General features: G+C 52.6%; 1 protein-coding gene across 7 annotated transcripts in view; it reads right to left on the bottom strand.

The window, feature by feature from the left end:
• Positions 1-14,796, bottom strand: part of SMOX (spermine oxidase) — a 52,201-nt gene that overhangs the window by 23,965 nt on the left and 13,440 nt on the right. For 6 of the 7 annotated variants that reach the window (XM_055301681.1, XM_055301691.1, XM_055301671.1 and 3 more), the window contains exon 2: positions 447-680. In XM_055301681.1, coding sequence (XP_055157656.1) covers positions 447-654 — 208 coding nt within the window. In that variant the 5' untranslated portion in view covers positions 655-680. Of the gene's footprint in view, positions 1-446; positions 681-9,527; positions 9,547-14,796 lie in introns of those variants that run through there. The other variant, XM_055301710.1, reaches the window with a different exon arrangement.

Below are 14,796 nucleotides of genomic sequence, written 5' to 3'. Positions count from 1 at the left end.
CCCAGACAAACCTAAGATCTGCCCATCACCCACAAATCCCAACCACCTCTATTGCCCTGAGCTCCCAATTGTCCCAGGACTAGCTCTCAGTCACGATATACTAATTCACACTCAAGAGTTAATGACTAATAAAAACGTACAGAATTCCTCTTCTTGTGAAGTACAAACTGGTCCACCCACTGATAAGACAGTTTGGTCTGGGTCCTCTCCTTCCTAAACACTGTGATCTTAGGTCATGTTCTAAAAACAAAGGCCAGAGCCCCATCCCGCCCACCTCAGAGGGCTGCTCAAAGGGCAACAGAAGCTTCTGGTAATGCCCAGCCAGCATGTATGATGGAACATTTAATGCGGGGGAAAAACCAAAATAATGAGATTTCAGGCAGGGTCGAAGCACTGAAGGATAAAAGATGACCTTGGCTTAGGAGTCAGGGAGTGGAGGCACTTACCAAGTTTCACACTCTGCACACGGCCTCCGATGCAGCTGGAAGCCTCAAGCACAGTGACATCCGTGAAGCCCTGCTCCAGAAGTGCTTTGGCTGCAGCCAGGCCAGCCAAGCCAGCACCAATCACCACCACACGAGGCTGTCCCCTTCTCCGTAGGCCACAACTGAGAGGGTCATCCGCACTGTCGCCACTGGATTCACAACTTTGCATACCGTCCGCACTGGCCTCCTAGGAACCTGCAGGCAGCAGGGGTATCACAGCTTACCTGCTCTGCCTTCACTGCCCACCTGCCCTAAGGAAGACTCATGAGCTCTGTCCTCAAAGGGGGAGAACTCGAGCCCTCCTGTTCCTCCTGAGACCTGGACCAGAGGAGCCATCTCCCAAGAACATGGCAGGGAGGAGAACAGAGGGAAGAAAAGAGGTAGGGAAGATACACTGTGAGCCCCCACGAGCAAGCAGGACTGCTGGAAGCCCACTCTAAGCCCCTGAAATCCATCAATCCCATCCCAAGCCTGCTAGGCACTGCCTCTTCCTCACACTTGTGACAAGAGCCAGTTAGGAATGACCAAAAAGGCCAAAGTCAGGCGAGACTGTTGACACCACTGACCCTGAACCAGCCTGCCCAAATACAGCTGCTGTGGTCCAGGTCACACCAACCCCAGATCCTCACACAGACCTTAGGATGCTCACATGGACCCCAGGATGCTCCCACAGACCTCAGGACTCTTGCATACACAGCGCTGGAGCCTCTACTTTCCCTCCCTTGCGTGGTTCTTCCCTGGCACTCTCCTTTACCTCCTTCTCTCCTCCTCCTTCTCTCCTCTCCTTTCTGTTGTCTTTCACAGCCTGAAAGAAGTGGCAATTTGGTGGGCAGGACAAAGTCCCACCCTCCCCCACCACCACCAGAGAGTGCCACGAGGCTGGTATCGGACAAGCCTCTGCTATTCCGGGTAGGTCTCTGGTTGTTTTCTCCAGCCACCCAGCCCCTCAGTCACCGCAAAGCAGCAAGGAGCCCAGGAAACGGTGGACTGTGAGGACCCATGGCACCAGAGGCCAGACATCAAATTGACAGTTACACTAGCCAGCTTGTCCAGAGACGCCAGGCTAGAGAGCTGATGGCTGGGAGGCCAAGGGGGGTCCCTGAGTTGCCCCAGTGCTGGGAGAGGCTACCCTTCTATTCCCAGAGTGACCACGAGGGTTTGAAGGTGTCTGTGGGCCATCCCAAGGAGCCACTCAGCTCTGATCCTGTCCCTATTCCCCCTCTGCCCCAAGCAACTTTGATTCCAATGGTCTTTGCTGAGGTTTCAGTGGCAGAAGCTCCAGACTCTTAACAGCATTTAGGACCTAACAATAGAGGAAGAAGGGTGGGCGGAAGGTGGCTGCTGGGCGGTGGAGTGGACAGGGAGCATAAAAAAATGTCTCTCAGGGATCCCTGGGTGGCTCAGCAGTTTAGCACATGCCTTTGGCCCAGGACACGATCCTGGGGTCCCGGGACTGAGTCCACGTCGGGCTCCCTGAATGGAGCCTGCTTCTCCCTCCTCCTGTGTCTCTGCCCCTCTCTCTCTCTCTCTCTCTCTCTCTCTCTCTATGTCTATCATAAAAAAAATAAATCTTTAAAAAAAAAAACTGTCTCTCATACCTAATAAAGCTCAGCATAACCCTTCCAATGACATAGCAGTCACATCCCCAAGAATAAACCCAAAAGAAGCAGGGCAGAGTCCATCAAATTGACATGCTAAAGAATGTTCATAGCAGCTTTATTTATAAAAGCAAAAAAAAAAAAAAAAAAAAACAGAAGCAGCCCAAAAGGTCCAGCCACAGAAAAATGGATAAATAAATTGTGCTATGTGTAGCATTTTCATTCAAGGGAATATTCTTCAGCAAAAAAAAAAAAAAAAAAAAAAGCATCAAATCATGGATACCCTTGACCATTGCATTGAACAAAAGAAGCCAGAGACAAAAGAGTACATATTGTATGACTCCACTTAGGTGAAGCTCATGAAAAGGTGAGGACAGAAGAGAGATTGGGAGGAAGGGAACCACTGAAAAGGGAATGACTGGAAAGAGTCAGGAGGTGGGACGCCTGGGTGGCTCAGTGGTTGAGCGTCTGTCTTTGGCTTAGAGCCTAATTCCAGGGTCCTAGGATGGATCCCCTAATTGGGCTCTCCTTAGGGCACCTACTTTTCCCTCTGCCTATGTCTCTGCCTCTCTCTGTGTGTCTCATGAATGAATGAATGAATGAATGAATGAATGAATGAATCTTTAAAAGAGAAGAATGTCAAGAGGAAACTTTCTGGGGTGGAAGGAATATGCATCTCGATCTGACTGGTGGCCACACAGTGTACATTTAAACATCCACTGACATTTCCCTTGGGGTTGTAATAAAACCGAATGTTGTGTGCCCCCCCCAAAAAAAAATAATAAAATAAAAAAAAAATAAACATCCACTGACTTGGACGTTTAGGATTTGTGCCATTAGTTATATGTATGTGTATACCTCGATCACTATTCGGATATCCATTTCTGGCCCAAAAGGGGGGCGGGGGGTAGAAAGCAAAGAAGCTCCCCCACGGACTTCCTTCTCGCGCCTAGAGGTCTGACCCCTAGAGCTCCCGTCCCACCTTGCACCGCACCCTCCAACACCTCTCTCGCATAGGTTTAGCAAAACGGTTTTTTTCTAAGTACGCCGAGGAGGCTGCGCAGGGGCTCGGCCCGCCTGCCGACGCCGCTCGGGCACCGGGGCTAGGGCGGCCACGTCCCCGCCTCCCGCCCGCGAACAACCTGCAAACCCCCGCAGACCAGACCGAGGCCGGCCGCGGGCGCCCAGCGCTTCCCCAGGCGGCCGGGAGGTGGCGCCCGCGGCGGGGCCCTCCGAGGCCGGGTCTCCGTGGGGGCCGGGTTCCCCACCCTCCTTCCAGGGGAGACGGGTCGGCAGTCGCCCCTGCGGTCCCCTCCCTCCTCCCTCGGTCCCTCCCCGCCCCCTCCAGTGGGGCGCTGTGGGGTTCTGGGAGCCCGGGGCGGCGGCTCGCGTCCTGCCCTCCCACCCGCCGGGCCCAGGTTCTCCTTCCGGGGACTAAATTTAGAGGGGAGGGTGTGGCTGCCCGCCCCCGGGGCCAGCGCGGCCTGGGGGGGTGTTGGGGCGACGGGGCCGGCGTCAGGTTGGTAAACACGCCCGCACTGGGCTCAGAGCTGCTGCTGACGCCACCTGCCGGGCTGCCCCGCTCCCCGCGATGCGACCACCACTGGAGCCCCCCCACCCCCACCCCACCCCACCCCCCGCACCTCAGGCCAGGACGGGACACTGCGTGCTGCTCTCCGGGCTCCGTCCGCACCCCCTGCCCCGGGACCACCCTCCAAAACCGCCTCGCTTGTACCACAAAAGAGGGGACTGCCGCAGGGGTCTCACACCTGGTACCCCCCACACTTCTTGAAAAACTCCCGTAGGGCCCAGAGCGGCGGGGAGGGGGGTCCCCACTCCCTTCTGAAGTCACTTCACAGAACCTCCAGTCTCTGTGGGCCACTGCTTCTGAAAACCCCGGGTCTAGTTCATCTGGAAGCTGAACAGGGGAAGGAATAGATGGGACGCAGCACCTTCCCAGCAGGCTACTTGAGCTTCCTGGCTAACCTCAAAAGTGGCCGGCTTGTCCTCACTACCTTGTTGTGATAGTCAAATAAGTCCCTACGTGGACGTTTGTCACAAGATTGGCAATATATGCCAAAGCCTCAAGTGTGAAAGGCATCTGTAAAGTTCTGTAAATTGTAAGCAGAGTGCCTTTGGGTTGGGGTTCAGAAATACACAGTGGGATATGGCAGGTGGGTACTTTGCCTTTCAGATGAACACAGGAAGAACCCTGGGCTCCCAATGTTACCAGACAGAGACTTAAACTTGAACACGGGGCACGCGGTCGAAGTAGGGAAGCAAGGGCCAGGTGGGTCACCTGCACCTCTGATTTTCACAAGGAATCCCACCGCCCAGTTCCCTCCAAGGCCTTGTCCCAGATGGGACTGCCAAGGAGCCTGAAAAGCCCTATGCACAGCCCACAGAGGGCAGAGGGATGAGGAGTCCATCCCAGGGGACCCCACATCAACCCATGGAGCCAACACATCCTTGTGTCCAAACTGAAAGGGGCAGAGAAAAATCATGTGCAAGAACACCTACTGTGTGCCAGGCCCTCAGCTAACCCCTGAACTGGACCTTCCAGTGCTCTGTTATCTCCAGCCAGAGTGGAGAGGAGGGGGTGAGAAGCAACTTGTTTTCTGTTGGTTTGTGGCATCTTTTTCTATCAGGTTTTTTTTGTTGTTATTGTTTTCTTTGTTCATTTGTTTTAATTTTATGAAAAAGTGGCTTATGGAGTAAGAAGACTCACTTAATGCTCCTCCATGCCTGCCCGTCCTTCTCTTGCCTTTGGGAAATAAATAAATAAATAACATCCGCTCCTTGATCTGTATGCACAGGAGAAACAGAACACCCTGTACTTTTCGAGCAGATAAAGGAGAGAAGAAAAAAGTGCTGGCTCAGCCAGGCAGGGAGGAGGAGGAGGGGTGGGAGAGGAGGGAGGCGCAGGGCAATAGACACTTGTCTTCTTGCTCCTGCTTCCATGGCAAAATGAGAGTGGGAGCCTGAAGCTCCCATGTCCTCAAGCAGGCCAAGCCTAGTAGCTTCAAGAAATCAGGCCAGCCATGGCATGACCATCCCACCCTCATTCAGAATGCCCTACTGCCTCCCTCCTGACCTCTGCTCAGGCCTGGGAGCCACCACCTCCCCCTGCTGCCCAAAGCCAATACTGCCTTGACTGAACCTGCCCAAGAAGCCAATCTGGAAAGAAGGCAGCAGGCGAAGAGAGGAAAAGAGGGAAGAAAGGTGCTGTCCCTGTGGCAGAGTCACCCAAGAAATAAAGATGAATACTAGGAGGCCAGGCCACAGGAGGGGCATTAGCAGCCAAGCATGTGTCCACTGCCATCCCCCCACACACATTTTCTCTCAACACACTTACCAGTTTCATTGCATCACCCTCAATTTTACCCTCCAAGAAATGCCTCCTAATTGCCAAATACCAGAGACACGCTTTAGTTCTGGCCTCCTCCTGAGCCCCTCTTGGAAATGCCCAGAACTGAGCTGGGGGCACTATCTATCTCCTTATGCTTCCCCATCATGGTTAAAACCGCTGGACCATGGCAGCCCCGGTAGCTTGGCGGTTTAGCGCCGCCTTCAGCCCAGGGCGTGATCCTGGAGTCCCGGGATCGAGTCCCACGTCGGGCTCCCTGTGGGGAGCCTGCTTCTCCCTCTGCCTGTGTCTCTGCCTCTCTCTCTCTCTCTCTCTCTCTCTCTATCTCTCTCTATCTCTCTCTCATGAATAAATAAATAAATAAAATCTTAAAAAAAACAAACAAACAAACAAATGCTGGACCACCAACCAGTCCCAAGGCTCAAAGTTGAATGCATCCTTAGGGGAAGACCAACCCTCTTCCATCAGGTCAAACCATGTCAACCCCACAGCCAGAATCACTGTCACCTCTACCCTCAATTTCCCCACACACTCGCTTTCCTCCATCTGAACTATACCCCTAGAGAATTGCTAGGCCTGCCCCAAGACACACCCAGGCCCCTCACTGACCAGGAACATAACCCAGCAATTCACTGAGCACTAAACCATGTACCAGCATGGGGAAGGCCTCAGGATGTCAGCCCTTTACCCTCCGAACCCAGTTGCCCTTCTGGCTTCAGTTCTCACTCAGATGATACCAAACATAGATACTCCAACTTCATTGAAGTCTGAAGATCCCCAGTGCTCCCACCTGAAGGCCTATAGGAAACATCCCTCCCTCACACCTGTCAGAGAAGCTGGCTCTGACTTCTCTTAACATGCATCCCCTTGTGCAGGGCGCTGGGGCAGGGCAGCTACCTGCCTGCACAGCTGTATGTTGTTGAATCCACCAGCAAGGCCTGCTCTTCTGATGTTTCTTGAAGCAACAGACACCTTGGAAATGTGAATTCCTTGTACTAGTTGGGCACTGTGCTCACTCTCCCATACACTCACCCTCCCACACCTATCACACTTCTCTGTTCCCAAAGCACGGACATCTCACCTCAGGAAATCCTGTGCTATGATTCAGTAATGAGGCTGCAGCCCCCCGTCACTGAGCAGGGTATGGTCCAAGGCTGCACTGGTGACCCGTCCCCAAGCCGTGGGAGTGAACCTAATGGAGGGCCAGTCACCTAGCTCAGTGCGGGGCACCCTCCCTCCTCAGGATTGGAGTCCACTTCAGCTCACCTAGCAATCGGCAGGTCACTTCCCTCCCTGATGATGGCCACTACAACAAAACCACTGCCACAAAGGGCTAGCCTCCCAGGTGCCTCATGCCCCTCCAGGGTCTCCCCTCACAAGAAACAAACAAAACAAAAAACCTTACCCATCCTTGGCTCCCCTCTGAACATAGGCTACTCCCAAATGTGTCTGCCTCACTGTCGTTTCTCAAGGTCACCTCATGATGAATGACCCGTTTCCCAGAGGAGAACAGTATGGCCAAGGCAGCCCACCTGGCCCACCTCACCTCACCGTTAAGGGTCTAGACTCCACCAGCTGAAGCACTCCAAAATAGGCCCACCACTTCTAACCAGTTGTCTTCTCCCTTCCTATAAACCCCATGTTTGCTCATGCAGGCCTCTGGGCGCCACCTGGACCCTTCCCTAACCAATCTTGGGGACTTATAAGTCTCTCCTCTGAACAGATACTCCTAGTGCTCAAGGGCAGCAGCCCTACCTCAGTTTCCCTGGAGGGACCCCTCTCTGCTTCAGGCTTCTAACAGAAGAGAGGGAGGGGAAGGAAGCTGGAGGGAGGCAGGGAGCTGGTCCAGGGGAATCTCTTTGGACTGCCTGGCAGGTCTGGGAGGGATTTGGATTCTCCTGGGCCCCCCAGACAATGCAATTATTCTTCAAATGTACAAAACGCCCAGAAATCCCAGACCAGCTGCTTTGCACAGCGACCCAGACAAAGGGGCTCTGTGTCTGCACTCGAGGTCCCTCCTACCCCTCAACCCCAGGGAGGGGCTGGGCCCAAACCCCTCCCAGCCAGACCCTCCCCAGGCCTCCTCACCCAGACCAGGCAGCCAGGAAGTGAAAGAGGCAGGGCTGTCAGGCCAGGCCTGGCCAACCACAGGGGCATGAGGGTGGGCAGTGAGAGGGGGTAAGCATGGGGTCAGGGCAGGGGCAGCCTGGGAGCCCAGACACCTGGGTTCAGGCCCCAGTTCAGTCTTTCTCTTACCAGGTAACCCTAGACTAGTGTCTTCCCTTCTCTGGGTCCTACCTGGCCAATACCCTTGAACTCACCCCAAGGACACAGCATCTGTATCCCACCTCCTGGACACGTTGGTTTAAGCCCCCATCTGATGCTTAACTGCCTCCTTTAGTCTTCCAGCTTTCCCATCTGTAAAATGGGCATTGGTACCTCTATATGGTAGGACAGCTGGGAGGATTAAATGAGATAGTGTAGCCAGAAGGTGTGGCCCTGCCAGGGCCACCTCTGAGAGAGCAGAGAGGGGGAAGACCCCTGAAGAGACCAGGATAGAGACGGGAGGCCCGGGGCTTCTCCTGGGGTCCAGGGCTCCATCTCACTTATAGAAGAACCCCAGTCAGCATCTGAGCTCAGAACCAGGCCTCAGCCTTGGCTCCAACCCTAGTATCAGATGAAAACCTTGACCCTGACTCAATCAGAGTACACCACAGCCTGTGTTTCACTGACCCCCAACTCTGAGTCAGCCTACATCCTACCCAATTCTGGAGGGTCGGGCATCAGAGACAATGGTCATCAGCTGACCCCAAGCCCATAAAAGGGACAAGGCGTGGGAGCCTCATTCCACAGAGCCCACCCACCAGCAGTGTTCCCTGGCTTTCACAGGCTAATGTGGGGAAAGTGCTCTGGGGGCCCCATCTTCCTTCCTGGCACTTAGACTTCTCTCTCAACACAATGTCTTTGTTACCCATATCTCTTCCTCACAACCAGATGTGTAAAGTCCCTGAAAGCACAACTTGAAAGTCTTTGTAAGCCTTTTCAGAACAGGAAGCCTACGTGCATGGAGAGAGAGTGCCCTAGACCTGGCATATAGGGGGACAGAGCCAATGGCACAGCAATGGTACACAGGCAATGGTAGGCAGGAGGGGGAGGCATTCCTGAAGAGGTAAGCACCGGGGCCTGGCCTCTACTTCCCTGGATGCTGTGCAAGGCAGGATAGACCCAGGAGGATTATCCCAGGACCCCAGCTTATAGCCACCTACAGAGACAGACCATGGAGATGACCCAGCCCATGTTAGAAGCCTAGCTGGGGGTGGAGGAAGGGAAGCAAGCCTGGAAAGAAGCCAGAGAAAGGCTAGAATCCTTCTGATGCGCAAAAAGCTCAACTGGCAGCCTCAATGACTGTGTAGCCGGAGAGAAACAGAGGCAGAGATGGGCCAAGGCAGAGCTCAGGACTATATTCTTGCCCCCATAGCCACACTCCTTTAGCTTTGCTCCACACTCCACCCTTGATAGCCTACCCCAAGCAAAAGTAAGTGAGTGGTTTACAACCAGATAAGGGGCTGGTCATGACTGCTTCTAAACAATCAGCTATGAACCTCTCCAAATCTGGGCCAGCCCACCAGCTCCAAACTCTGCTTCCATCTCCAACCCTCACTCCTCATACCCCACGCCCTGGGTTCCCATGTGCATGACTGCATGCAGACATCCTCTCTGGCCAGGTAGGCAGCCATCTCTCTGCAAGTAGGGCCCACGTTCTTCCCCTCAGATCCCAAAACTTCCAGATGCAAGCAAACCCCATGCTTCCTCAGCCTAAAGAGAGGTCAGGGATCTGAGATGATGACTGCCACTCCTAGATGCTGCTGGAGAAGATGAAATTTCCCAGAGAGCAGCCTCTGCCCCAACCAGTATGGTCTTGGGGGAATCCATTAGCCCTTGAGCCTCAGTTTTCCCATCTGAAAAATGGAATAATAAAATAGCAACAATCACTCCTGCCCTGAGTGAGGCCAGACCTGACCCCAGACCCTATTAGCCAACCTCCAGTGTCCCCCAGCAAAGTCCTTTAGGTCTCACCATGGCTCCCTTCAGCAGCCCTTAGGATAAGATCCTGTGGCCTGGATTTCCTCCCTCTGAGCAGGACCTCATGCCCAAACTCCGAATCCTCCTCCAGGAAGTCATCAACCACACCAGTGCAGGAGACCACAGAACTGATCACTGTCCTAGTGACCATACTGGTGTTGAGACTGCCCTTGATGACAGAAGACCAGGCTGTGGGCAGAAGAGAGCTAAAGGGAGATGGTTCTCACAGTGACTCACTCCTCTGAGAGGAAGATCTCCTCAGGGTGAACTTGAGAGAAAATTAGCCTCAAGACAAAGTTACTAGCCCGATTTTGAGGCATCCAAGTCACTGTGGCCCTTGGGGAACCCCAGGAAGAGATACTTACATCCCTTCCTCTTCTACTCTCTCTGTCTCTCACACACACACACAATCACAAAAATATACTTCCTTATGATTCACTCGATGACCCAGCTTGACAAATAGTCTCCTCCTTTGAAGACATGCTATAGCACTACGGTTTTCATACAGGCCCTCCCTGGGATCAGATCACTTGTTTTTTAATACCAATGGTTTGAATCTTTACCACTAATTAGATGAGTGACCCAAGCCTAAGTATCTTCATCAGTAGAATGGGGATAGAGTGCTTGCCTCACAGGGTTGAGTGTGACAATGCAAACTACTTAGCCCAGAGCCAGGCATGTAGCAACAATAGTTCTTATATTTGTTTTCCTCCAGGCCCAAGTGCATGCTAGTCAGGATCATTGGTTGGGGATTTGGCCAGGAGACCAAATGTGGTGGGGAAAGGGGAAGTTGAGCCAGTAGAAAAGTCTCAGACCTTCCTAAAAGATGACTCCAGAGCAAGACCTCCAGGCCTCAGAGAGCCACTCCACCCCACAGTCTGGTGACAGGAGGAACAGAGCATTAGGAGAGAAGGGCCACCCCACTTACTGGGGGTGCTTGGACCTCCCAGGCAAAGGCTATAAGGCTGAAAGTGAAACAAAAGGACAATCCATGTGGTCACCACCAAGATGGCCCTCAATGACTTTGCTTCCTAGTACTTGTGCCCTAATGTGGTCCCCTCCCACACTGACCTGGGTAATAGGATATCACAGAGGTGACAGAGCATGACTTCTGAAACTGAGTCAGAAAATATACTGTGGCTTCTACCTTGCTCTCTTGGACTGCCTACCTGAGGAGAAGCCAGTCACCACCTTGTGAGGACACTCCAGAGATCCTATCAAGAGGCCCGTGAGGCAAGACACTGAGTCCTACCAACAGCCAAACCACCTTGCCAAGCTGTGAGTGAACCGCCAGGAAGCAGATCCTCCAGCCCTAGTCAAGCCTTCAGATGAGTGCAGCCCCAGCTGACATCTTGACTCAACCTCCTGGGAGGCCTTGAACCAGGAACACCCCCCCTAAACTGCTCCCAAATGCCTGACCCACAGAAACCAAAAGGACAATAAGTAGCCTCTTTAAGCTACTATATTTGGAGATCACTTGTTATACAGCATAGGTCACCAATCCAGCCAACAATTCTGTCTCCCTAGAGAGCCCTAAGGTAGAAATGCTCCAGGCAGACTTCCCCATTCTACTCAGGATCCCAGCTCCCTTTTTTCTGAAATGCAGGGCTGTGCTGGAGTAAAAGAGAGGCTGGCCCAGGCCCTACAACCTACAAGCCCAGGAGACAGGAACTCTTTCCCAACCAGTGCATTAGGCTCCCAGGAGATTTTTACAAATTACCAATACCCACTCTCATACTGGGTCACTTAAATCAGACTCTTTGGGGTGGGAATGGGCATTTTAAAAGCCCTATATGATGCTCACATATGCCAAAGCTGAGGACCACCGCTCTAGAGTAGGCGGTGTAGATTCCAATGTAGATTCCAGGTCAGCCTGGAACATCCAGGGTCTGCTGTGCAGGAGGAGGAGGCAAAAAGAGCAGCAAGGCCAAGAAGTACTCAAGATCCACTCCCTCCCCCAGCCTGGGCTTAACATCTTCCTCTGCTTCCTCTCCCCTGCTTCCCTGCAATGCCAGCCTCCACCCCCGCCCCATAGTGCACCTCAAGCCAGACAAGTCCAACCTCTGCCCATGAGGACTGCTCCCCTAGAGAGGACCCAGAGCACAGGACAGGGTGTAGCTCTCAGTGATCCTGGGGAAATCTATTTCCTCACCTATAAAATAGTAATTGCCATCATGTCTGCTCTGCTCTCTCATGGGTCCTAGGCTCCCCATCAGATGTCTTCAAAGATTTAAATGTTTTGTTTCCCCCGAGATGCAGCCCTGACTGGCATTGCAGTTCTCCCCCTGGGGAGAACACAGCAATGGATCAAAGAGAGAAGGTAAAAAAAAAAAAAAAAAAGAGAGAGAGAGAGAGAGAGAGAGAGAAGGTATGACAGGGATGTGATAAGAGCTATGATGGTGAATGTGGGAGAAGTTGGGACAAACACCTAATGGAGACAGGGAGAGGAGTCAGAGAAGATTTCCAGGAGAAGCCTGAGAAAAGAGCTCCAGCGGGAGCAGTGCAGAAGCTCAGAGGCACTGCTTACAAGATCAACTCTCAATACCACTTTTCCCTCCTCCAGGTCTCATCATCCTCCAAGCTCCAGGCCAGGGAGCCCCTGTCCCAACGTGGCCATATTCATCTGACTTTCCTCTGCACTGAAACAGCCACCACCTGAGCCACAACTGCAGGTGTGCAGGGCACCCCCTGAACTTCCTCAGGTGAGTCAGCCATGCCCATAAGCTTGCCCCCATGGGGAACCCAGGAGAAGGAGCAGGATAGCACTTGCCTCTCAGAGGGCATGACACTCCTCAGGCAGCACCCCAACCCTCCAGAGAAAGGGGCAGGATGCAGCCCTCAACAAACAACACAGGCACTGTAGACCCAGCAGAGTGCAAGGTGAAAAGCAGTGAGAAGTCTAAGGCAGAGGGGCATAGGACCTGGGGGTGGGGGCAGGGGGAGGATGTCTTAGCTGCATCCTAAAGCATGGGGGCATGTTCCAGGCCAGTGGGGAAGACCCTGGAGATAAGCACGAACAAGGTAGGAGAGAAAATGAGGCCTAAGGGGAGAGGGGTGAAAATGGGGGCGAGAGGAAGCAGGAGACAGATTTTCATTCACTCGTTCAAAATTGTTTATCCTTACACCCATTAGGATGGCTGCTATCAAAAATAAATAACAAGTGTGGGTAAGGATGTAGAGAAATTGGAACCCTTGCATGCTGTTAGTAGAAATGTAAAATGGTATACCTGCCATGGAAAACAGTGTAGCAGTTCCTTTAAAAATTAAATATAGGGGTACCTGGGTGGCTCAGTCCATTAAGCAGACTATGCACTCAATGCACAGAGCCTACTTGGGATTTTCTCCCTCCCCTTTACCCCTTCCCCTTCTCACACGCTCTCTCTCTAAAATAAATAAACAAAATCTTAAAAAAAAAAAAAAAAAAGATTTTCCCTCTCCCTCTGCCCCTCCCCCCTCGCTTATTTAAATGAATGAATGAATGAGCGAATGAATGAATGAATGAATATGAAATTTAACGATAAAGTTACCATATGATCCAGCAATTCCACTCCTGGGTATATATGTGAAAAAGTTGAAACCAGGGTCTTAAAGACATATTTGGACACCCATATCCATCAAAGCGTTATCCAAAATAGCCAAAAGGTGGAAGCCACTCAAGCATCCATCAACAGATGATAAACAAAATGCTGTAGACACATACGATGGAATATTATTCAGCCTTAAAAAGAAGAACATTCGGGGATCCCTGGGTGGCTCAGCAGTTTAGCACCTGCCTTCAGCCCAGGGCGTGATCCTGGAGTCCCGGGATCGAGTCCCACGTCAGGCTCGCTGCATGGAGCCTGCTTCTCCCTCTCCCTGTGTCTCTGCCTTTCTCTCTCTGTGTGTCTCTCACGAATAAATAAATTTAAAAAAGAAGAAGAAGAAGAACATTCTGATACCTGCTACAACATGGATGCACCTTGAGGGCATCATGTTAAGTGAAATTAGCTGATCACAAAAGGACAAATACTATATGATTTCACATATATGAGGGACCTAGAGTGATCAAATTCATAGACACAGAAAGTAGAGTGATGGGTCCCAGGGGCTGGGAGAGAGAGGAGAGGGGGAGTCATTGCTAAATGGGAATAGTTTCAGTTTTGAAAAACGAAGAAAAGTTCTGGAGATGGATGGTGAGGATGGAGCACAACAATGTGAACATCCTTAATACCACTGCATTGTATACTTAAAAATGGTTAAGAGGGTAAATTTAATGTTATGTATATCTTACCTCAGTAGATACATGAACAAAAATGTTTAGTGCTACTCTGTGGTAGATACTTGGGACACAGCAACAGCCAGAACCACCAACCCCCCAGAGAATCTAGTAGGTCAAGAGTGTGACAACTGTCACCAAACAAAAGAAAAGCAGGGTGAGGGGAAAGGCAACTGCTCTGTGTGGGGGGAGGTCAGCAAAGTCTGCTGATAAGGTGACACTGGAGCAGAGGAAGTGACAGGCAGGAGGGGAATAGAGGATGAGAGTGCTGTGGTGACCTCTTGGGGACTTGCTGAATGACAGGATGTGGGGGTGAGGGCCAGGGCAAGATCAGGATGACTTGGGTGACCAGTCATGACACCATCAACCCTGACAAGTTCTGTGTCAACCGGCCACCCCCTCTCCCCTTCACCACAAGCCTGTGGATAGGAAGGAGGAGAAACTGAGAAAAGAACTCGGTACAGGATCCTCAGGTGAGAGGGGGGCCCAGGGCTGCCCCGGCTCCCAGCAGCCCCTGACCAGACCGGCATGGGCCGCCCCACACAGAGATCCACCCATTCTGCGGATGGGGCCCTCGGAGCCTGGGAGGCTTCTCCTCTCTCCCTGCCAGGAGCCGCAGCCGCCTCAGTTCTGGGGTGAGGGAGGACAGCCCAGTCAGCACTTTCCACTGACTCTTTCAAAACCACTGACAAGAACCGAGGCTGGGAGACAGACTCAGCCCGGGCACAGCTCCCCCCCGGCAGGCCCCTCGTGACTGCACAAAGCCCATCTGTGCTTGGACTCGGAGCCCCGGGAGGAGGGAGGTCTCCTGCAAGCCCATCCTCTCTCCTGAGCCACGGGGTCCCCACTCTGCCTCGCTGAGGACACACCCCCACAGAGGCACCGCAGCCCTGGCGACACAGCAGGGCTGCCCACGGCTTATGGGGGTCCACGCAGTGCTTATGGGGACCTGATATGCCTAGCATGACTCCGTACCCCCTCCGCTGTAAACTCTTTTCCGGCAAAGCT

Source organism: Nyctereutes procyonoides, unplaced genomic scaffold (genome assembly GCF_905146905.1).
Source record: "Nyctereutes procyonoides isolate TBG_1078 unplaced genomic scaffold, NYPRO_anot_genome, whole genome shotgun sequence".
NCBI classification, from domain to species: domain Eukaryota; kingdom Metazoa; phylum Chordata; class Mammalia; order Carnivora; family Canidae; genus Nyctereutes; species Nyctereutes procyonoides.
This window is presented reverse-complemented; position numbering and strand designations above follow the sequence as displayed.